The 23374-nt window shown below is 38.0% G+C and overlaps 3 protein-coding genes across 3 annotated transcripts; 2 read left to right on the top strand and 1 right to left on the bottom strand.

Moving 5' to 3' along the window:
• Positions 1-60: 60 nt before the first annotated feature.
• LOC136241651 (uncharacterized) lies at positions 61-3051 on the top strand. The gene is made up of 3 exons (XM_066032894.1): positions 61-492; positions 769-1702; positions 1958-3051. Exons 1-3 carry the CDS (start codon positions 211-213, stop codon positions 2941-2943), a joined length of 2202 nt encoding a protein of 733 aa, XP_065888966.1. The 5' UTR covers positions 61-210; the 3' UTR covers positions 2944-3051.
• A 3091-nt stretch (positions 3052-6142) lies between these two features.
• Positions 6143-15857, bottom strand: LOC136240476 (ankyrin repeat domain-containing protein 42-like). The gene is made up of 15 exons (XM_066031465.1): positions 15538-15857; positions 15383-15490; positions 15288-15333; positions 11431-11504; positions 11229-11306; positions 11122-11179; positions 10965-11062; positions 10811-10913; positions 10632-10757; positions 8316-8372; positions 8171-8263; positions 8054-8113; positions 7881-8004; positions 6393-6531; positions 6143-6341 (listed from the first exon to the last, which is right to left on the bottom strand). Exons 1-15 carry the CDS (start codon positions 15700-15702, stop codon positions 6267-6269), a joined length of 1404 nt encoding a protein of 467 aa, XP_065887537.1. The 5' UTR covers positions 15703-15857; the 3' UTR covers positions 6143-6266.
• Positions 15840-21771, top strand: LOC136240477 (FMR1-interacting protein NUFIP1-like). Its single transcript, XM_066031466.1, has 9 exons — positions 15840-15945; positions 15990-16262; positions 19201-19347; positions 19393-19452; positions 20343-20509; positions 20774-20871; positions 20925-21043; positions 21189-21248; positions 21305-21771. The coding sequence occupies exons 2-9, from the start codon at positions 16002-16004 to the stop codon at positions 21599-21601; spliced, it is 1209 nt and encodes a 402-aa protein (XP_065887538.1). The 5' UTR covers positions 15840-15945; positions 15990-16001; the 3' UTR covers positions 21602-21771.
• Positions 21772-23374: the final 1603 nt, after the last annotated feature.

The following is a 23374-nucleotide window of genomic DNA, read 5'->3' as shown; positions in this document are numbered from 1 at the left end:
TAGCTTACAGTTGCTATACATTGTTGGGCGTGCTGTTTACATAGATCAAGACACAATAACATCAGGGAATATTTACGTAATGGGAAGTCATTGCACGGAACACAAGTTGGTTACCGATCTATGGCTTCAAATTAACAGCTATATTATAAAAAAACTGATGACACGCAGCTGCATCAATCGAGTGATATACTGAGATTTTTGCAGGTTGAGATGGTTAAAGTTCGTGTGTACGTTCTTACAGTAGTTCTAGCTATTTTGTTAGCTACGCAAGTTGAAGGTGGAGCTAAACTAGTTAGGAAATCACGAAGCGTGCCCGGGAGCTACCTGGTAGCGATGAAGAGCGACACTACTGATGAGCAGCTGGACGAATTCGTCAAAAGACTGGGAAGTTTAACACACTCCAACAACTCGTACGAGATATCGCGTGTTGGAGGGTTACATGCAGTCGCGAAGGGGATCACAGCTGAATTAAACCAGGACGCACTTGAGTTGGTAAGCCATGGCCACCTGCTAATTATCTGTTTTGCAAACACCACATATGTACGACTTAGATCATATATATGTAATAATTGTTAGACCCTTAGCTGATTGGTAAGCCCTAATGAGATTGCAGGAACAGCAGTTAGCTATGTCCTTCCGGCCTGCTGCATCTCTTGTTTATTTTTTGTCTGTGGATTTATTTTCTATTTGCATGTTAGGACTTCCTACACACACACATACAGGTTTGCAGCTTTTCCTGCCGACATTATCGCATGTGTACAATAATAGGTCCGGGAAAATCCCTTGGTTGATTTTGTTGAAGAGGATCACTTTGTAGAAGGGACATCAACACCACCATGGCACTTAGACAAGCTAGATCAAGAAAGTTTACAACCAGATGGATCATTTCTACCAGGGGGTACTGGTGAAGGTATCGACATCTATGTCCTTGATAGTGGCATCAACATGGCACACTCAGAATTTGAGAACAGAGCTTTTCCAGGGATTGACTTTGTTGACGAATACACAAATAGTCAGAACAAGGGAAGAGACTGCAATGGACACGGGACACATGTTGCTTCATTGGCAGCTGGTAAAACTGTTGGTGTAGCTAAAAAGGCTACTGTATACAGTGTGCGTGTACTGGACTGTCAGAAAATGGGTAAACTCAGCTATGTCTTAAAAGGCTTGGACTATGTGACTGACATCAAAAGAAAAAATCTAAATCAAAGTATTATAGTGGTGATGTCATTGGTCGGATCAAAGAGTTACTTGCTCAACTTAGCAGTCGATCAAGCCTCAGATCAAGGAGTAGTTGTGATCACAGCTGCAGGGAACAATCGCAAAGACGCTTGCAACTACAGTCCTGGTTCTTCAATGTCCTCCATCAATGTGGGAGCCACAGATTATTCTAACAATCTTTATCAGTTTGGTCCTTATGGTACTAACTATGGCAAATGTGTTGACATCTTTGCTCCTGGTTTCAATATTAATGGTGCTTACTTTAAACAATTGTTCAGTTTTAAGATTCTTTCAGGGACATCCATGGCTTGTCCTTTGGTAGCAGGAGCAGCTGCAATACTACTTGAACAGTTTCCAACATTTTCCCCAAGTTTGGTAAAGGATGCCTTAATATTGATGTCCACAAAAGAGATAATAAAATATAATAGATTTCGTTCACCAATGCACGGATTTACACCAAACAGATTTCTTCACATTAATGGTAAGAACGAGTGTCTAGATATACAGTGTCCTATTATACACATGGTTATAACTATGTATGTATACGTGTACAGCACATACCAAAATATATTTAGTAACAAACTTGAGAGAACATGCATGTATACATCATACACATTCTTGGTTGTCAGATGCTGTTACAGTATAAACTAGTACATCAAATAGTATTTGTTGTTACAATACAAGCTAGCTACATCCAGTGTGCCTACGTATGTTTACATTACTTGTATCCTTTTAGGTAGAGCCATAGAGGAAGTTAGAAGAACCTTGCTGCCCACATTTCCTCCAGTTGTGGTGGAAGAATATGAACACATTGGAACAACTGAAGCTACAGAGATTGATCACTTTCAAGAGGACTTTACAGACACAGCCAAGGTGACTAATCCTACAGTTGCTACAACAGAACCTGGGCCTCCCAGCATTGTTCCCACTACTTCAGCAAACAATCAAAAGACGGTAAAAATACTTGTGAAGGTCAGGTCAATACAAAGTACAGTACGAACAATGAAAAAAAGAAATTATTATCTAAAGTACTTGAACTATATTACCAGTAAAAAGAACACACAATTTTCAATGATATATCAGTATGACTCAAATGCTAAAGACTACATTGTTCATGGTTCTCTGAAACTCAAAGCTGCTCAAACAATGATAAAAATGGCAAATCTGAGAGGTCAAGAAGTATACTTGCTAGTTCCGTATGTCAGAAATAACCAGAATTTCTACTGTGTTGGATTAAAGAAGAGAAATTCTAATGAACCTACGTTAAAGTATTCTATTGATATGGAGCCAGAAGAGGCTGATCAGTTCTATAAAACTTTTCCAAAGATGAACTGTCAGCTAGTGAGTGAACGACATGTCACAATTGGTGATAGAGTCTACGTCACACTGGGATATGTCCAGTCAGCCTCTCAATTGGTCTCAGTCAAAAGATACAGGGATATAACATACAGTTCAATGATGCAAATAATTTCTGAAGATGAACGAATTGGCTACAAACTAAAAGACATTAGCAGTTATTTTAAAGAAGGAAGACCTTCTTATTCAATGTTGTTGACTTTTGATAACAGAGTGTTTTCAGGTACATATAAAAGAGTGTTGAGCTCAAGACAGGGAATAAAACAAACATTAACATCCTTCATGAGTCAAGGACTCTATCCCTCTGTAATTGCTCCAATCAATGCCAAACCTTTATATTTAATGTCCTTTACCGCCAATACATAATTTAATTGTAACATTTACTTATTATTATTATGTATACTTCATTGTGTATTGTAATATAATTGTTGTAACGTTTTTAGAAAAATTTCAACAAATTTTTACTACAAAGTTAGTGACTACAACATAGGTTGCTGCTAGCATGTGTTATAGCAGACCTGCATGTGTGTCAATATGGGAAAACATGCATATAGTTCAGAGCAGTACATGGCTGCTTTACCTTAATACATTGGTTTCTACTGAATCTGCATACATACTGAATGATGTAGAGTGACCACATTTAAGCTTGTTCAGCAGCAGGACTACTTCTGTGTGAGACAGCACATGTTTAACATGCATGTGTATAGTAGAACATTCAAGTGTGTACACATCATGTGGTAACCCAGCCATCATGTCAACTACAGTGTTCATTCAACCATGTACACAGTTTATTCCATTACCAACACATATCCTGTTGGTATACTACATATATGGCATTAGAAATCTGTCTTTCTACAGAAATAATGAATGCATGGTTAATAATTATGCATGCCGTGCTGCACATGTGTTTGTTCATGCAGTAATGATGTTTGTAAACAGCCACAATTTTACTATATACATGCATGCATTGTTGCTCTAGTTCCTACATGATCAGAATACAATATGCACATCAGCTATAGACTATGCTATACTTGTTTGTTTGCTAACTGAATTATCCTACATAGACGTGGCATTATAGACTGGTGCTTATAAGTATTGTTGGTGACAAAGTATGACCACAAAGCTAACTGTTTATAATAAGCAAATGTTTCCAAACATTAAAGGGTTGTGGTTAGACGGTTCTGTGTGAACCTTAGAAGCCTCTAAACCGAAAATTTATTTGCTTTAGAAATCATCCGTGGAGACTTCCCATAATGTTATCTCAATGAGTTCTCCATTAATGAATTGGTTATAGATGCATGGATACACAGAATAGTTATCGACTATAATCCATGTATGTGAGCGACTTCTAGTAACATTCACTATCAGTGCAGTATACGTGTCATAAAAACTTGTCTCTCTTGACGTGTGAGTGAGTTGATCTGCATGGCACCTCATATCTTTACATTAGTTATACATATCAAAATTGATGTATTCCACTGTATAGCCACGATGCTGTCATAATTAAAGTGTTTGTAAATAAAGCAATTACATGCAATAAAACAACAGGATAGTTATTGTACCATTGGATAACAAGAAGACCAGTTGCTGTCAATGTTTAAAAAATGTGGTAGTAATTTCATTTGGCTTGTAAACCATAACAGAAGGTCACGAATGTCTCAAGTTGTTTAACATTACAAAGTAGTTTATTTAATGTTAATGTGCATGCAATTAATGTAATATAAATATTTGACCATAAATGAATTAGCAATGATCAACACAATGTAATGTTTGTTTAACAGGTGGCTAATAACCTGAAAAGTGATAGATCCAACTCCACCAATGCAACTAGACAATTATTTATACCATTTCTGATTGTCAGTCTTCAGTGCAAATACAGTATACAGTGTTAGCTCCAAGATACCAACATTTGTCAAATTGCTACTTTAAAATGTACAAAAATTATCTAGTGAGATATACTGCTACTACAATACTGCATGCTCTCCTAACAACGGTGATTTCAAAATTTTATTGTAATGCAAATATACATCTAGTCACATATGTAACTGCTGTACATGCAGTGAAGCCTGTCAGCTGTTTCGATCACTTCCTGGACAAAAGTTCCTTAATTAAGCAGCTGGCTGCATTATCAGTCACTTTGTACACAAATAACACATTTGGGGAATATAATTAATTTTATTATTACAATGGCCAGTTTAGACAAGTGACCTTATCATACAGTGACCTGATCCACTATACTGTATTCAGTATAATAATTACTTGCTTCAAGATCATCTTATGCATGATCAGATATTAAACTATCTGAATAATAAACCTGTGGCTTGTGATGTTTAAAGGAATATCTAACTGACTGTTATATTAGAGTTAGTGGATATTCTATTAAAGCACAGTATGTAGTGGTACAAATACCTGGGAGTGATATTATATTTGATAAGAAACCTAGTATGTTTGTAAAAAGATGGCATATCACCTTCACCTTGTTGCCACTAATACTTAAGAATGCTATTTAAGTGTTAGGCTGCTGGTGGACTCATTAGTGTTCTCTCACCTCAACCATGTGTGGGTCTACATTGACTCAGAATAGAGCAGTACACCTACCTAGTAAGAAATTTGCGTCCATATATACTCATGAATGCTTATCAGAACATGACCAGCATTTACAATGCCTACCTTAAGGATTTGATCCAGTTTTGCTCTGTGTGCAGTGTGATTTGCCAATGCCATCAGCTTAGGGGTATCCGCACACCAACATTATGATGTCAGGGTTAAACAGTTCTTTGTCAACTAGTCGAGGTATAACCTTTCTTTCTCCCAAGATTTTTTTTGGTTTCAAACATGTCAGTGATGGAATAACATTCTTTCCTCTTTCAGTGATTGTATGAGCGAGATTAGACAATTCTGCAATGATTATTTCTTACATTTATTGGATAAATTGTGGGTTGGGATAAAGCATTTCAATCTTGAAGCACACACTAGCTGGCTGCAGTCACAAAATTTCTTTGCTCCAATAGGTAGGCGGATCAGTGTATTACCTAGCTAGCTTCCTGGCCACTTGGGTAACTTAATTGTTCTTTTCAGAGATGTCCCTTTTAATACAGGTGGCCACTAAGACTGGTTCCACTGTACATATTATACAGCTTTAACCTTGCACTTAACCTTAATTGCTTTGTATGGCAAATTCAAAGAGTCATGCATGTGTGCAGGTTCATCTAGTCAGTGGAATAAAAAATGATCATGAGACTGATTTCTCACTTAAGCACATACTCGAGATTTTGCACATACTTAAAGTTTCAGGGTGACCTTGAATCTATATCACTTTTGTCCAGATAGGTCACCTCACTATTAGTCACTAAAAGAATACTGTAATAGCAATGCATGTGGAGAGTGGAATTATTTTATAGCTGATCAGATTGTAGTTCATTCGACTGAGAATGCAACTGATTTGACTACTAGCTAACCTTAAAAGGCTACATTGAACCAATTATGGTGTAGGCAACATGGACAGGGCTAATAAAGTTTCATGGGTGAACAAATAATTGACTGAGAGGTTTAATAATTCACGATCTAACCAATTCACAGACAACTTACTAATGTAATGTTATTTACACAAATATTATTCTTCATGTATACTAAATGGTGTTTATATACAATCTGTCCATTACCTGTGTACACAATAGTTAAGAGACTAGCTAACGACTAGATTTTGTTTTTCTCTGTGTTGACTTGGCTGGTGGAGACATTAGTTCTTCTTTTTGTTTAACAGCCTGTTGTTAATAAAACATATTCTACTATACCAGTTGTAGTATAATTCTTACTGTTTGCAACATATTTTGTGATAGCTCAAGATTTAATGTCTGTTGTTGTAGGTTCTTGCGTAGTAGGTCAGCTTGTGATTCCACTTCTTCTCTACGTAATCTCTCATATTCCAGCTCCATTTCAAGTTCTGCTATCCTTCTATATACATGTGTGACAGAAAGTTTAGTGAATGAGAAAGAAGATCGCAAAATATTACAGACTATAGTTGAAATTCAACAAGCATTGTATGTGGTATGTATGCATCAGTATTGAAACTAGTTCAGGTCATCTGACCCAAATTATTACATGTCCGGGTCTGACTCAGTTTGTGCACTGGATCACATGAGCTGATTATATAGTATCTTGCTTGATGGTGATGATGGAAGCACACAAATCAATCACTGCTGATGGGTATATTAAAAGTGTGGGACCAGTTCCAAATCAACTGCTTTATTATAACATTGACTGCTCTATTAGAGTATTTCAATTGTTTGGTGCTGGTAACAGATAACCATTTTTATATCACCTATACACAATTGCAAATATTTTTCAATGACCATTTAGTGAGGATGTATTAACACAATATGAAAAATGCTACTAGTCGTCTGGTTGGAGCCACACCCAGTTTTTTTGCATACGAGAGTATGAATAAAGCTTGTTTGTGTTACTGATTCCGGCAAGCACTTACTTAGCTAATAAAGCACTTCCTCAAGCACTTACGGACCATGTACTTAGTAAAATGATTACTAATATTTAGTAAAAGGATTACTAATATTATACAAGATTGAAATACTTTAACAGTTGTCAGACAAATAGTAATTGTATGATTAGATGCTGAAATCACTCTCTCAGATTTAATTTAAGGTCAAACTTATCCATAGAAAATACAGTACTAAATTTCCTCTACGTAAGCAGTACCTATAGCCATAGTGTTATGTAGCTAGGCCCTGATACCACAATAAGTCTGGTTTATGTCACTGTCCATCTGTGCACACTAAAATTTACTCACAAAGACTTTACCAAGAAATCTTAATCGCAAACAAAAATGCTCAATAATGCAACTTAATAGCACTCTTGAGCACTTTAAAACAAATACACTATTAAGTACATCTTCTGCTTAAGTGCTTGCCCATGTTTGGTTAATGTATAGTCTGAATCTACACTTTTTCTTGCTAAGTAATTCAGACCCAAATTAGTAGTGGCTGAAATTAGGCTATATGGTCAGTCCTTGGTGCACGTGTGTGTGTGCGTATGCGCGCGAGCGTGTGTGTGTGTGCAAGCTGTGTGTGCACATGTGTGTGTTGCGTGTACAGCCTCCTGTGGGATTTGCCTGCACTGACTCCTAGCAACTGAGTAGCACACAGGTGACCTTCACTGGGTAGGCGAGACCATGCTAGCACGACAGCTGAAGGCTTTGCTTTTGTGGTGTGTGCGTGCCTACATGCACGAGTGTGTGTGTGTTTGTGCCTACATGCGGCAGTCATCTCACCAGTAAAACTATTGTATACCTTTCAAGGCTTTGTTTTTCACTAGAGCTCAACACCTCATCTATGGCACCACCAAGTTGTTCATAGTTTCGTTGTGCTCTTTTAAATGTTTTGGTCATCTCAGCTAAATGTCTTTCAGCACGTGCTGAAAGTAGCATCAATTAAACAATAGCAAAGCAGTACAATAGTTGTACCTAGTGCTCCTGGTTCAAAGAGCGGCTCCGGTTCATCCTCCTCATCAGTCAAATCTGTATCTATTATCATCCAAGATGATAATGTGTGTCCGTTTAGTGCAGTATTTTCTTGCTAACCTGAATTACCACCCAGGAGATCCACACAATTGTCGTGGCCGTATCGCTTGGCAAGATCCTTAGGGGATTCTCCAGCATTGTTTACCATGGCAACTGGTAAACAACAAGAAAACAAATAAACCAGTATTATAATATGTCTGCTCACTATTGGCTCCGTGATCGATCAACCACTGCAAACAGTTCATGTGTCCATTACTGGCAGCTAAGAGGATGAAAAATCAGTAATAACATTAAATATAAGCATGATATAAAATGGACTTGTAACCAAGTATGATCCTTCTGCCTAACTTCAATTAGAGTATTTTCCAAACAATGATCAGATTAGCAAAAAAAGGCTCTTCCAATGCACACACACACACACACACACACATCCAAATTTTCTATGAACTTGAAGACCATAGCTAATCCATAACAACACATCTGACATCTAAATATACGCTCTGGTGAAGTTTTAGCCTCGTATATCAACAACTTTGTGTTTACTTTATAAACATATATAAATCTAAAATTTTATTCATCCAGTAAGCTATGACTGTGCTGACCACTGATCCAAAGTTATGAACCATCACAGTTGACAAATTGTGACCGGATTTCACAAAACCAGGCTTCCACACACACACAAAATCAAACTTACGATTTTACCAGAAATGGATTGCTGGTCTAATACACTATCATATTTCACACTGTACTTCCTTCAGCACTGACAAGTCTGGTTTCTGTAGCAGCTTTCTTCCGACCCTGTCAAAGCCACGAGTGTGAGATTGGCACCATTAAATGGCCATAGCTTTGTGATAATGGTGTGTAGTGAGCTGGGACTTCACAGAGAGCTCGCCAATAGTGTTCTCAGTCAATTTGGAGTAATTTGAGGGCCATGGAGAGCCCAAACTTGGCCTCTGGATTCCAATCGCCTTCTTACTCCATTTTATACCCGTATATTAAGACCACCGTCCACCCCCACCCTCCCACCCTATTACTACCATCTGTGATATTATTACCCGCTCGAAAAAAAGCTGCTCAAAACAGGGCAAATTTTGGGTATCAGAAATGTATACACCCACTCAGTGATAGCTAGTGAACAGATGAACAATTGGTGCAAATTTTGTTTGCACAGCTGTAGGCACTGGGAAGTTATTACACAATGATTCCTTAAAATTGCCATATCTCCTAACAAAGCTTTGTGCGTCGAAGCCTTGTTTTGTCAAATTCAGTCACAATTGGATACCCCTCTATGTAGATCTGGTCAAATAAAATTATGTTATTTATCAAGACGGATGTATATCAGTGTTGTGTGGTATTCCACAGTATCCTCCATAGGAAACTGCTAAGTCTTAAAAGACCATTGAAGCAATTTTTACTGAATAGTAGACAGGGAAGTTGTGAAGTAAATTTAAGGAAATAGTGAACCAAAGAGAGGAAATGATTAGAGCTATAATAGCAAAAAGCCCACATAGGTATCGAGGCCATAATTAACTTGTTCTGTTTATGAAGAGATTCCTTTAGATACTTCAGGTATACAAGTATAAGGAAAAATGAATTTTAAGTTTGATTAGAAATAAAAAGTATTGAAACAAGGGAGGTTGCCTACACCTAGTTATACTAGTGGACATTTAATCCCTGCTTCCATCTATATCCACAATTCAATTAGGGATTAATGTCCTTCAGGTGTAGACAACCTCCCTTGTTACTGTTTTTATTTCTATGATCCCTAATTGAACTTAAAATTCCTAATTTTTCCTTATACCTGTTTGTTTACTTTCTTTGTAATATAAATATGACTGGTGAAGCCGCACATAGTGCATTTGAAGAAAGAATGGTACCAGGCTAGCTTATTGTTTTCATCTGACCGCGTGCTGTGAACATCAATTACTGAAATAGCAAAGTGGCCAATATGCTTCAATTTCAGCTATGTTCAGCCTGTTACACAGCATTACAAGTGAAGAACATTATGGGAAGGACCTCTGCAATCAATCCAAGTCACAACAGAAAACTTGCATGATTCTCGTTACAAACGTAAGGAAGCTATCATGTGGCACTACCATGAATTGACACCTTGCGCTGTCAAAATGAAACGTAAAGGAGGACACAGGGGTATATACATTGTACGTATGCTAAGACACCAGTTGGGCTAAAGTGACATTAAAAAGTGAAAAAATCAAGCCCGTAGCCTTGGCTGTTATCGAGTTATACTTGTCTGAAGGCATCAGTCAGTCAGTAGAAAATTCCACTATATATATATATATATTTTTTTTTAATTGTAGCAATCTATTGGAAGTGTTTCAGATCATACTGAAGGCACTATTGGGCTTGGTTATACCTAACCAATACTGCCAAGGTGCCATGAAGTTTTGTGAAGCTGATATTTTGGCCAGAAAAGCCCAAATCTTTGTGATCCCTATATATACAGTACTGTATGATACTGATGACCAACTCTACCCACCCTGACTAAATCACATGCATTCACCTTTGTGTGCTGGTGAGCAGCCAAGAGGGTCTGGTTGGTTTATATGACAATGTCCTTCACTAATCAACATGCTCAACAGCTGGAGGTTACCATTATAGGCGGCAAAATGAGCTGGGTACTCGTCACCTGTTAGTAGGAAAGGTAAAGCATGATTAATATACATGGTATTATACTCTGACTTTTGTAGAATTCTGGAAGTTTACGGTCTTCTTCAGCTTTAGTCATGTATTCAATGCAATTTTGTTTTTCAAAACGTATAGCCAACGTCTTAGGACTATCTCCCTGTATGTAAATAAATAGTATAGCTTGTTTACATACAATTTAATTATTTACTAAGTTGTTTTTATTATATATGGCTTCCACAATATTTCCATGGCTACAGAGCAGGTATTTCAAACATGAAAGGTGGCCCTCTTGTGCAGACAGATGAGCTAGAAATAAAAGGAGAAGAAAAGTGACATTATTACTGGATTGTTCAATAAGAAATTACAGGCAGTGTCTCCATTATCATCAACGTCCTCCAAATTGGCACCCCATTTCTTCAATATCTAGTGCAATTAACATAACAAAACTTTTAAACACAAAGCACATGGTTACTTGAAGTATTCCATGGTAACCATGAAAAGCAGCATGATGCACAACACTCCACCCACGATTGTCAACAGATGCAACATCCTGGTATGGAAAAAACAACAACATTTGCTCAATAAGTTGAATAGTTTGTATGTCTTGATTGAACACTATAGTATAAAAAATCTTAAGTTCTAGCTTATGGCATTTTGCTACAGTGTTAACTTACTGCTCCAGCCCTTAGCAGTGTTTGCAAGGTGAGCACTCTGCCATGCGCTGCTGCCAAGTGAAGACTTGTGTGACCTGCGTAGGTAGAATATCACAATTACTCTAATATAACACAGAGAAAAGTATCATGGTGTTGTTCTATTGGGGCCTGTTATGTGGATGCCAAAGAAGCCAACTAGTAATGTCTTATGTACTAAAGTATACTTTACGATGTCACTGTATCTGTAGGGCTGTAGCTAAATTTACCACACAGTTTTGTTGTACTAGTGTATGTTGGTAACTACATACCCATTATATTCAAAAGCACATGTTGAATTTATAGCAACACAGAATTTTAATTTCCTTTCAAATGGTATACACAGTAAATATTACACAGCATACAATAAATTACACATGTACAGTCAAGTCCTATTCTACCAGCAGACTTCTATGGCTGTGGAGCTACAGTTGCTGACTTGAACCAGGGGCATTGAGGAAAACGCTCCTCAGCAACTTCATCATTGGTTCACGGGTCTGCTTGTAGTACAAACCATAAATCAATGGCTGCATAAGGAAGAAGATGTAGACACCACTCGAGCCAAAAATCAATTCGATAAATTGCATATAGACTGTAGCTACTCGTACTGTGATGTACAGCACAGAATAAAGCATAGTAAAAGTGCTACCCAGAACAGCGATCAGTAGAGTAATCATCGGCTTTAGGTGCTTCTTTGTAGTGGCTAACTTTTGCTTCAAGCTTTTGATTTGATTACTGTCGCCTCCTGATAACCTAGTCTCCTTATCAATTTGCTTGTCACCTTTTAGGCTTTGATCGATAAGTAAACATCTATAGCAACTGTTACCAGAGATGACAACAAATGGGTAGTGTGTAAAAGAGCAAACTTTCAACAAATGAACCTCCCTTTGATAAGCAAGCACTGTATTGTGCCACTTTTATGTAATTTCCTGGATTGAAAAGCTTAGAAGTGAAAGGAACAACAGCCAGAATCAGCAATCATATATGCTACAATACAAGGCCTCATCATGTGCCTGTGCTTAAAGGGCAAAGCTATGGCTATAACTTTATCAACAGATATCAGCAAAAAAATGAGTAGTAAAGCTCAACAGTCGGCGACAAAAGAAAGTGGTACATGTTACAGCCAATAAAGTCTCCCAGACCAGTGATGTAGCCAAATACGATGATGGTTGACAAAGAGGTACCAATTTATGTTGTGATAATACAAGCAGCCATCAAATTACCCACAAATATATTGTGAGGTTTGTGCGATCTTCTTGTGATCTTGACCGTGGCTAAGACCCAACCAACCATTAGGAAAATGACCAGTGTAACAATCCATTTGAATCCCAAGGATAAGTAGGCAAAATATCCAGGTAAAAGGGACCCTGGAACATCGCTTTGTACAGTCTCCTCAGTGATGGCTGATCCAGAGTTAATAAAATCATCCATCTCCTCCTCCATTGTAGGCATGCAAGAAAAAACTCTACACACTGAGAAAAAATGGTTCAACAAAGCCTCCAACTTTTAAATTTAAAACTTTATAAATTAGTACTATTTATTTTCTAAAAGGCACCACAAAGTGTCATGCAATATTACACAATACCTGATTAACTGCCTATTCTGACATCATAAATGAGGTATAATCATTCTGTGAATACACATCATCTCCATACCTCAGACCGGTCTTAAAAGAATAGTAACACACAATGGTGTTGTGAACTTTTTGCAATTTACCAGTCATACAGTACTTATATACAAAAGTGAAGAATGGCACCATACACCACTGTAATTTGACTGACAAACCATACTCAGCTGTGACCATGAATAATGTGTGTAAAAACCACAAAGATTTTGTCTCAGTAATAAAACTTTTCATCCAAATGATACAAGCAATGAATTATGCATAATATGCTTTCCTCCTGGTTGTTGGGCAGGAAATAAATACTCCACAGTTTTTTTCACTCATCTTGACACTTCACAAGATTAATTCTTCCAATTAGAGATGAGTAAGTGCATCAGTGTGGATCATGTGATCAACAATATGAAGAATTAGGAAATATACATGCTTCTGGCATTGAAGTGTTCCATTTGCTGTAAAATAAAATTTTGGGCCATTGTGGACTATTCGGCAAGCAAACCTGGTCCATGTACTAAAATTGATTTATCGCTAGCATGGCTACTAGAAGCAAACTAGCCATTGCAACAACAAACAGAAAGTATTACAGTGTTAGCGTGAGGGTCAGGCCTAGTGAGGGTATTACTCTAATAACTTGTGAGGGTATTACTCTAATAACTTGTAAGACACCTGTGTAGTGATGTGTGATAGTTGCATCGCAGTAATCCATTATCGTGATAAGATAATAGCTTGTGATTATCGTGAGTGCAAATCAGATATTCCTACTCTTACATAGTATTTGTTAGTTTATTTCAGTTATTTAATTAAATTGCAAGATTTGCTGTATTTCTGACAGTTTGCTTTCTCTCAACATTTGCTGTATTAACATTTGTTACATTTTGGTATGGCATAGGATCAATAAAATTACTACTAAATTATACAACTTCTTATTTGATCTACAATCATGATAAACTATCGTATTGTGATGAAAGCATCGTGATAATCAATATAATAACAAATCATTATCATATATGTATCAGTGGACACTAAGGAAAGGGGATGCCCCATTTCTTTATATACACTCATAACAATATAGTAGGTCATATAATGGTCACACCTTTTACATCTTTAAAAAGTTGTAGCTAATTTTTATTATCCCAATCAGAGCTTTCATAAACGTCACTTCGGAATTGCAACTGATGACAAGACTGGAGAAAGTAATCTTGATAATGGTTGGGCAACTGAATGTTCAAAGAGCTATTTCACATTCTGGACTTGTGATTTACACATGCTGGTTTGTTGTGCGCTTCAGACAAATACCAATGTTCATTTGCTCCTCTACTCTTAAGCCTATTCATCAACCTCTGGTATAAATGTTTAACATCTCACTCGTGCTTTATGGCTAAAGGAATTTATTTTCACTGATCCATCATCAGTACCTGGTTACACATAGGTATACTTCGAGTATTGCATGTCGATAGCTGTCTGTTTCATTGATTACATAATCAGAACTTCAGCCACGTCACATATTCACACCATTACCATGAGAAGCATTGGAAGTCAGACCATTAAGAGAGAGAGAGAGAATGAACAACTTAGGTTTGCTATGCAGATGTTGACTTCCATGCTATTTGGGATAAACACACATTGGCAATGTCACAGAGAGATTTCTTTACATAATTATATGTACAGTACCACCCAGAGGTAACGTTACACTTGCGAGCAGTTGACACTCGTGTAGCCAACTTTCGACCTGTGATTTCTTTGGCATCTGTGTGCTAACTAACTCACCTTATGTAGTCACGACACGTGAGCTCCCTCGGGTGGCTGCTCCAGTAACCGAGCGCCTTTGCATGTGATGTATTCCAGTCGTGAGTTGTGTCGAGTCGTGGCCTGAATTTGAGCACTCGCGCGGGATTATAATGTTACCTCTGAGTCGTACTAGCTGTATAATCAGTTAGCCACCCACTGTAGCTCAGTATGAAGTTTCAAACAATGTGTAGTAGTGCTACTCTTGAATGGACTGGATGACAAAAGTTGTAAGTAACTAGCTAATTACACTGTGAAACTGAAGATGGACCATTTATTTTTAGCCAAGCACTGGCAAGGATGGTCCAGGGGACCAGTTACAAAAGTGCAAATGGTTGACTGGACCATTTAAGACAGACAAATGGTCCACACAGGCATAAATGGTATCATGTATGCTGGTCTGGTTGAAAATATACATGACAGTGTACATGCATACCTTTCAAGTCCTGTTGAGAGAGGTCACAGTTGTAGTTTACTAGAGCCTAAGCAATACTAGTAGACTTGTATATACACAATAGATGAATAGCAAACCTGTGCACACACATGCTGGCCTCTTATGGCAGAAACATGTAGCGGTGACCATCCCTGGGTGCTGGTTATAGATAGGTGGACACCTCTCTGTAGCAACCACTGGGCAACCTAGTGATAAACATTTGTAAGGATGGTAATACTGAAAGCTTTCACACCTCTAGAGCGCCATAATGACATGCCCAATGAAGTAGCGAATAGTTGACGCGTCCAACACAGCAGGTAGCCACGCCCACATTATGATTTCTTAATGTTTTCTCTAACTCCACCACTTTGCCGCGCTTTACTAGGCGAACAAGTTCTTGCAGATCCAAATTGTTCATAACTTATTAATCCGGACCCATTGCTAAGTCTTCAATTGGCATAGAATCAGCATGTACTGTTATCTTAGATTCATTCTGTAGACTTTCAGACTTTCGTTATCTTGGTCATAATTTTTAAATATATCGAAGCCTAACAACTGACCGAATATATTAGAATAACTATACCAACCACGTGTGAACTCGCCTTATGCATGTTATGGAAGCCAGTAGCTAGCCGGTTTTGATTTCAGATTTACTGATAAGGTAATACAGTAATAGTACGAAGTGATTATAATGTTTGTGTCTAGATAATCAGTCTCATGGCTACGTATTCTCCGATGTTTGATAGCCAAAGTGGCTCATTTCAGATGCCAGTGTACCGCGGGCCATTCCCTCCTGCTTTACCGTACTCTTCTCATCCTTTCAATAACCCATGGATGGCGCAATGTATGCCCCCTACAAATGGCATGCGGATGCCTTTCTTTCAGCCCCCTGGCCCTTCTCCAAATCTGGGGTATAATAATTGGCGGGGAATGAAACCCGCCAGAGGCCGTGGTGGCAGAAATTATAAACAGCAGCAGGTATGTGCTTGTGTTGTGCTGTTGTGGTTTTGCCCTTGGAGACCCTATTCCCCAGGGTAGCACTTATTATTAGAGACTACAAGTGCCCCCTTAGAATAGTCTCGTGCCCAGACCGCTTTTTTTCTTTTTGTGTGGGGGCGGAGAAAAAAAGGTCTGGTGGATCTCCAATACATTTTTTGTGCAGCCAGATCTACAACTTTTGGGATCGTTGATTAGTTGTGATGAATAGCAAAGGCTTGTTAACGAAGCGACAATAGGAAACACGGTGCGCGTTTGCTTGGCAAGGCTGCATCCTTGGGTACGCGCGCCGTATTTACTATTGTCGCTTCGTTAACAAGCCTTTGCTATTCATCACAACTAATCAACGATCCCCAAAAGTTGTAGATCCGGCTGCACAAAAAATGTATTGGAGATCCACCAGACCCTTTTTTTCTCCGCCCCCACACAAAAAGAAAAAAAGTGGTCTGGGCACGAGACTATCCTTAGAAAGTGATGTGGTAAAACATCTTTTTCTCCTAAATTGCCCAATTGTGGCTAGTGATAATTGGTGTGTAATAAATATAAAAGAAGCACGATTTGAGGTGAACCAGTGGGTGTAGATGATGATTACTGTTACCTGACCTCTTGTTATATCCTGAGATGTAAATAAACCGTTAACGTATTTTATCAGACTCCTCTTTACAAAGGATAAAGAAATAGTACCCTAATACTACCTTAGAGGGGTTTACTCTATTTACAATGTGTTATGAAATGTATTGGAGGGGGGGACCATGATGACCACATTTTTAGCAACGTATGTTGTAGCTGTTACTATGAAAACACTTTGACTAAAGTGCACTATTATATCCATGATATAGAGTATGCTTTTAAGGGTGCTCGCTGATATTTGAAGCCGTTTAAGTGCCAGCCCAGAAACCACATGCGGCTATTGCATCATAATTGGCATTACTACGCATACTCATACTTGTGTTAAGTGGACATGTTTTGCGCCAGAGAACACGAGGAAGAATAGCATGTTTTTCGCTTCGGCACTGAAGTGTTAGCAAATGATTGTCTGATGGATCAACAGTTATGAATTAATCTAAAAGTAAGTGTTAAGGCAACAAAGGTGAACGCACTTTTCGCTTGTAGGCAACATGCGTTCATGCCTTGTTTTCTTAAGTGATAGGGTATATGCTGGTAGTTAGTATTGTAATTGTAAGCTGCTTATGTAGGGGACAATGTTACCAGCTGGAATCACAAGGTGTTACAAGCTGCTGATGATGGCGTGCCTAGCGTAACCTATCCAAGAGCGACTTGGAGACTCCAGACGGAGCAAGAAGCTGTTCCTGTGTGTGAAGAAGAGAAAGCAGAGCTTTTTGTGTTTAGAACAGCGTTTATGACATGTTATTTTGAAAAGTTGGTGATTGCGGTCAATAGGAATTTGTGTGGTTATTGTATCAATAATGTTGGGCGCACGCAATCTTTGCTAAAACTAGTTTTTGAGTGATAGCCGTGAAGGCTTCAAATTTTATAGGGAGATTCGCTGATAAATTCTCCAGAGATCTATGTTTAGATTTTGTCCGTAGCGTTATGGCTTCATGAGTTACGGCACCGAGAACATGAGGTTTTGAATGGTGTAGCACACTTTTAGTACTAACTTAAGTTATATGTATGCTGTGTACTAATACTAAACATAGAGTTGTGAGTTATAAGCTGAAGTTTGTTCAATGTGGTTTCCAGTGCTCTACTGTGAAAAATGGAGGACTAGTTTCGATTTAAGCGCTTCATGAAGAACTACGCATAGCTATAAAATGGTATAGGCTAGAAGAATTCTGCTTGGTTTGTGTTGAAGAGAAAGAGAAGCACTTCTAACGTAAGTAGCATATGGATCATTTTATACATTATGCGAGTGTAAGCAACAATACAAAACTTGCATGTTGTATGGCTTCAAATAGCCGCGAGCACCCTTAACCATGACAGGAAAATAATTGTCCATATCATTTATAAAAAATCTGAACGAGGAGATAAATTTCATTTGGTTTAATTAATGAAGCTGGTCAGTTTCAAATGTAAGGTATAGCTGCAGTGTCTTGTTATTTGCAACGTTTAATTCAGCATAGATACTTTGAGTTTTGAATTGTGTACAATCTTCCATTAAGTTTTGAAGATTATTTGATGTAATACTCTATGTTATTATGCCTTTACCATATAGCGGGTTATTTTTGAAACACAGATTTTTGCACAAGTCGGGTGGAGTGAATTTACTGGCACGATCACGCTCGATCATAGCTATAGTCCTACCATAGATTCTAGAGCAGACGGCATCAATTCCCATTCTGGATCACCTGTTTTCTGGTTATTGGTACAGTAATAATACAGTTTACCCATTATCATAAGCAATACTGAGCTGAAACTCGAGGAATGCATGAACGAATCGCCGAAAGTTGGACGGTTGCTTTCACTTGTGGGAATTTATTTTTGAAAAACAACCGGACGTGGGAATTTATTTTCGAAGAGAAGGGCCCCTTCGAAATATCCGAAAATGAAAACCTTCCAGCCATACAGTATAAGTATCAATTTTGTAGTGCTGCTGAACTGCTACCTGTGTGTGTTTGTGTGTTTGTGTGTTTGTGTGTTTGTGTGTTGTGTGTGTGTGTGTGTGTGTGTGTGTGTGTGTGTGTGTGTGTGTGTGTGTGTGTGTGTGTGTGTGTGTGTGTGTGTGTGTGTGAGAGAGAGAGAGTACGTGTGTGCGTGTGTGTGGACAAATACTTTTCCTACCTATGCACAAATGAATGAGTAGTGGTCTGGCTATGCAAGACCAGTAACATATCATGTTATTTATTACCATATCTGTGATATGTTGCACAGTGCACTTCATTTGTAATGCTTTCTCTCCGAACTTCTGTAAATCGTACTATTTTATGTTCCATTCCATCTTTTCATGTTTTTAAATTAGCCATGGAGACAAAACAGGAAACAGAAGCTGGACAATGAAAAGTATAAAGAAAGTAACAAGGACTCGGGTGATTTTAAATGTCAGCCTTGCGAGTCTTCTTTCCGTACTGAGTCAGATTTAAACTGCCATATCTCTCAACATAGACAGGTGTGTCATGTGATCTCATGTGATCTCATGTGATGCTGACTGCAGTGTAATCAACCAGGATGTCACTTCATGGCCATCAACAGAGTGCTGAAGGAACATGAGCTGGTATGAGTCTAGTTATCTAGTAGTAACTTTTTATAATTCTAAAAAAAATAGACATCAAAACTGTATACTTTACTAGCAACAGTATGGGCGTGCAAAAAATTATACATGTTGCAAACTTTTGTATGGTTGCAAGTGCAAGCCAGAAATAACTGTATTTCACAATATGTTCTCACTTGAAGAATTATGTGAGATGACAATGGTGACTGTTCTATTAGAGTGTTTTGGCCTTATTCAGTCATTAATTAAACTGGCCCATGTGTGATCCAGTAATGTCTACGGAGTGTAGATGGCCTGTGTAATATGCTATAAATTCATCTGACGATAATAATACTTGTATTGGAATTTCCATAAATTTAGGATGATATCATAGAAACTGTCAAGTGAAACTGAAAGATGGAATAGTGTATTTGTGGATAGGTGGGATGACCTTAGGACTTGAAGGCAAATCCTGGGAATAATGTATTTTAGGAAACTTGTGATGGGATCCATTTTGTACTGTGACTAGGAGCATTAAGTTACCAAACAGTAAATTAGACATTGAGCTGGCACTGAAATCAAAGTAACCACTGGGTTTTACAGTGAAGATCAATTGTTCGTCTGCTACATAATAGTGGTTTAAAATCAAACACCCTAGTAGTAGTATAAAAGTCCCACCAGCAAGTATACATAGATGTAGACACTGTGATGTCATCTAATAAATTAGGATCTAGTAGTATATATGAGTACATGACAGTTGTAGCTCTTTGACTTTCTACAATAAATGCAACATAGAACTTTCTTACATATGTTAGATGGGTGGTGATTAATATGCACAAATGATTTGTGACATGGTATTCAAATTACGCAGCTTGCGGACAGACAGCCTTTCATTTTATTCCTGTTCATTACAGATCCATACAATCCCTAAAGAATTGTTCTTCACTTCAGATGAAGAAATTGCTAAGTGGAGAGAAGAAAGAAGAAAGAAATATCCAACAAATGAAAGAGTGAGGTTAAAGCTGTTGGAGGTAGATGAAAAACTAGAGAGAGGAGAAACAGCAAAAGATGATGTTTATAGGTACATGCTACACAGCCAAAAGTCAAGTGTGATGATATTTAACATCAGAACACCAGTTACTTTTAGTCAGGTGCTAGTGTGCTTAACGTTTTTTTTAATGTTGGTATATGGCAAGATTCGCACATGACCTTGGTGTGTGTTATGTGTATGCTCCTTAGCAATTTACCATACAAAACAGCAATAATGTAGTTTTACAACATGTACTGTTGTTAATTCAGGTGTTAATAATGCTGTTATGTATACTATATGGCATTTGTACTTTAGGTATTGCAAGAGGGGTGGGGCTCACAGGCAGCACCCTGCTGCCAAGCGAGGCAGAGGTGGACGTGGTCGATTTCAGAGGAGCTCAAGACAAGACAGAGGTACTACACAGAATTAGTCACGTACGATGTAACATGTTTGTTGTTACTACAAGGTGGCAGGAGATCTCATCATTTAAAACAAACAGAAGTTGATGGTAATGATGAATACAGATTAGACCAGCTAGCAAACAGTCTAACTAAAGACAAAGGAATCAGTTGGTCTGTGCCTCAGGTATTTTACCATAAATCACTGTATAACCTGTTTAAGCAGGCCAGCTTAGCTGCCTGCTTAATAAGGTCAGAAAATTTGTGCCCAATGTGACCAGAATAGACAGGATTTGTTGTATTGTGTTTAATATGCTACCACTTTTCTGTAGAAGACCAAACAACCTATTCTACGGAATAATGTAAAGCACAAGGCTACACTACTGGAAAAGGTATTGCTTATCATTGCATTTCTGGAAGATTGATATCTTTGCAATTTGAACTGTAGCTTTTGGCCCCAGAAATCAGAAAAGAAAAGAACACAATTCTTCAGTGTATCCGGCACATTGTAAAAAACAACTTTTTTGATATTGAGGAGCCAAACAATGTGACTGCAGTGGAAAGGAATTGTGTAGATGATCAGAATGTTTCAGAGTCTTCACTCATACCAGTAATACCTCACCAAGAAGAGCAAGAATATGACAACAATGTCAGTGAAGACAAAGAAGACGGTGAAGTACCTTCAGATCCTGAAACTGAATGTGTCAACCATGAATGCCTCGACAATAAAGAAGTTTCAGTTTAATTTTGTAAATAATTTGAACCTCTTCAAGCTTTCAAATATGTAACACGATGAACCGTAACAGAAGAACATTACAATATAATATTATGTAGAATATCATAAAATAGAATATACCTTTTCTTATAAAGTGCTGCACTGTATAATGTGAAACAAACAATTATTCAATAATTCAGTAAGGGGTGGTCCACAATTTTCAACTTTTTTGCAAACGTACAAAGAGTACTCTTTTTTTCTGACCCCCTCCCCCCAGCCAAAAGCGTACTGTATAATTGTTGACACATGGATGTATTGTATAGCAGAACAAACACCCAGACACTTTAATATTGCAAAATTCATGTATGGTGTTTGTTTTGTCTTTTAGGCAACTTATCATTTAGATGCTTTTGAAGCTGATACCCTGAAGGAAATGTTCCTACACACAGCGGGCATTAGTATTAACCTGATGCACATTTGCAAATGTGTACATACAGATCATAGAAACGACTTGTTCTTGGCCATCTTCGATGTGTTCATACAAAACCATATCACTGGCAGTAGCAACAGCAGTACTAGTCTGTAGGGTGTTCTGAAGTGGACTGGAGTCAGGAGATGTGGGTACACTCTGCAGAGACAGCTAGGTTTTCTCTATGGGCAACCCACAACTACCACAACTATGTAGTGTGAACAAATTAGTACCCACATAATCCAGCCTCCCATACCCAATAGTATTCCTAAACCCACAACAACACCTACTAAACAAAAGCAACAACCAGTGTAGCTATATAGATGCCATTCAATTGTAATCGTTTATCAGTGTTATTATTATTATTATTATTGGTAATACTGTGCAGACCTCTATTAGAGTATAGTGCACAGGTCACAACATACATACAAGTATACAAATTAAATAATTGCTAGTTTTTGTTTGAACTGATCAATATCATTGGAGTCAATCACATTTTGGGGTAGATCATTCCGTTTGTTAATTGCTATATAGACTAAGACTAAAGAAAAATAAGTAAGTCAGTACTGTTATAAAAGTATATAAAGCCTGTAGTATGTGTTATCACGCTGATAACTGTTCCTACCTGTAGTTTGAAACATGGTTTATCTTTGCCTTCAGCTTATAAAGCCTCATTTCATTGGTAGCTAGCTAGCTTAACCTAGCCCTGGCACTGTTTTCCTGTGTTGGCTTGGGCCCATTCATTAACAGCATGAGCTCGCTTAGTCCACCGTTTAATTGGACACTGAATTGCATGAAGTAGAAGTAGTGCTTACTAGAGCCTTATCACTGCATTCGGATTTCTTTCCAACTCACATGATCAGCATTTTAAAAAAGCATACATGTGATTTTGCCCCCTCCCCCCTAGCGTACGGTTTGTACGCTCGCGAAACAGCTGAAAATTGTGGACCACCCCTAACAGAAAATGTTAATTGGAAAAGCAGAATTGTTATGTCATGTGCTTGCTAACTAGCTAGCTGTATTCATTGATCAACCAGAAATAATGTATGTCTGAAGCTCATGATCATGAGGTTAATGAGCTTGCCCCAGCCCACTATACAAACTGTGTAGTATATATTGGCAACTTTTATGCAAATGCAACAACATTTTCACTGACATCGATCAGGCTCACAATGAGACAGCGTATGGGCCAAGTGGACAGAATACGCCTGACACCAGCTACACGTTATATATTTCCAAGTAGCCCATTTTAGGCATTAGCCTATTATGCATGTACATGCTGTTTAAAAGGTACAGTATTGTTATCTTGCAGTACTTTTAATTAAGCTGTTTTG

The sequence above is a fragment of the Dysidea avara genome, chromosome 12, assembly GCF_963678975.1.
Source record: "Dysidea avara chromosome 12, odDysAvar1.4, whole genome shotgun sequence".
Taxonomy (NCBI): Eukaryota; Metazoa; Porifera; class Demospongiae; order Dictyoceratida; family Dysideidae; genus Dysidea; species Dysidea avara.
This window is presented reverse-complemented; position numbering and strand designations above follow the sequence as displayed.

Excerpts from the sequence above, each read along its gene's own strand:
- LOC136241651 (XM_066032894.1), top strand. The coding sequence starts at position 211 with ATGGTTAAAGTTCGTGTGTACGTTCTTACAGTAGTTCTAGCTATTTTG. Across the intron at positions 493-768 it reads ACCAGGACGCACTTGAGTTG|GTCCGGGAAAATCCCTTGGT; the intron begins GTAAGCCATGGC and ends GTACAATAATAG. Across the intron at positions 1,703-1,957 it reads CAGATTTCTTCACATTAATG|GTAGAGCCATAGAGGAAGTT; the intron begins GTAAGAACGAGT and ends GTATCCTTTTAG.
- LOC136240477 (XM_066031466.1), top strand. The coding sequence starts at position 16,002 with ATGGCTACGTATTCTCCGATGTTTGATAGCCAAAGTGGCTCATTTCAG. Across the intron at positions 20,872-20,924 it reads GAGCTCAAGACAAGACAGAG|GTGGCAGGAGATCTCATCAT; the intron begins GTACTACACAGA and ends TGTTACTACAAG. Across the intron at positions 21,044-21,188 it reads TCAGTTGGTCTGTGCCTCAG|AAGACCAAACAACCTATTCT; the intron begins GTATTTTACCAT and ends ACTTTTCTGTAG.
- LOC136240476 (XM_066031465.1), bottom strand. The coding sequence starts at position 15,702 with ATGAACAATTTGGATCTGCAAGAACTTGTTCGCCTAGTAAAGCGCGGC. Across the intron at positions 15,491-15,537 it reads GTCATTATGGCGCTCTAGAG|GTTGCCCAGTGGTTGCTACA; the intron begins GTGTGAAAGCTT and ends GTTTATCACTAG. Across the intron at positions 6,342-6,392 it reads CACAAAATATGTTGCAAACA|GCTGTTAAACAAAAAGAAGA; the intron begins GTAAGAATTATA and ends TATTAACAACAG.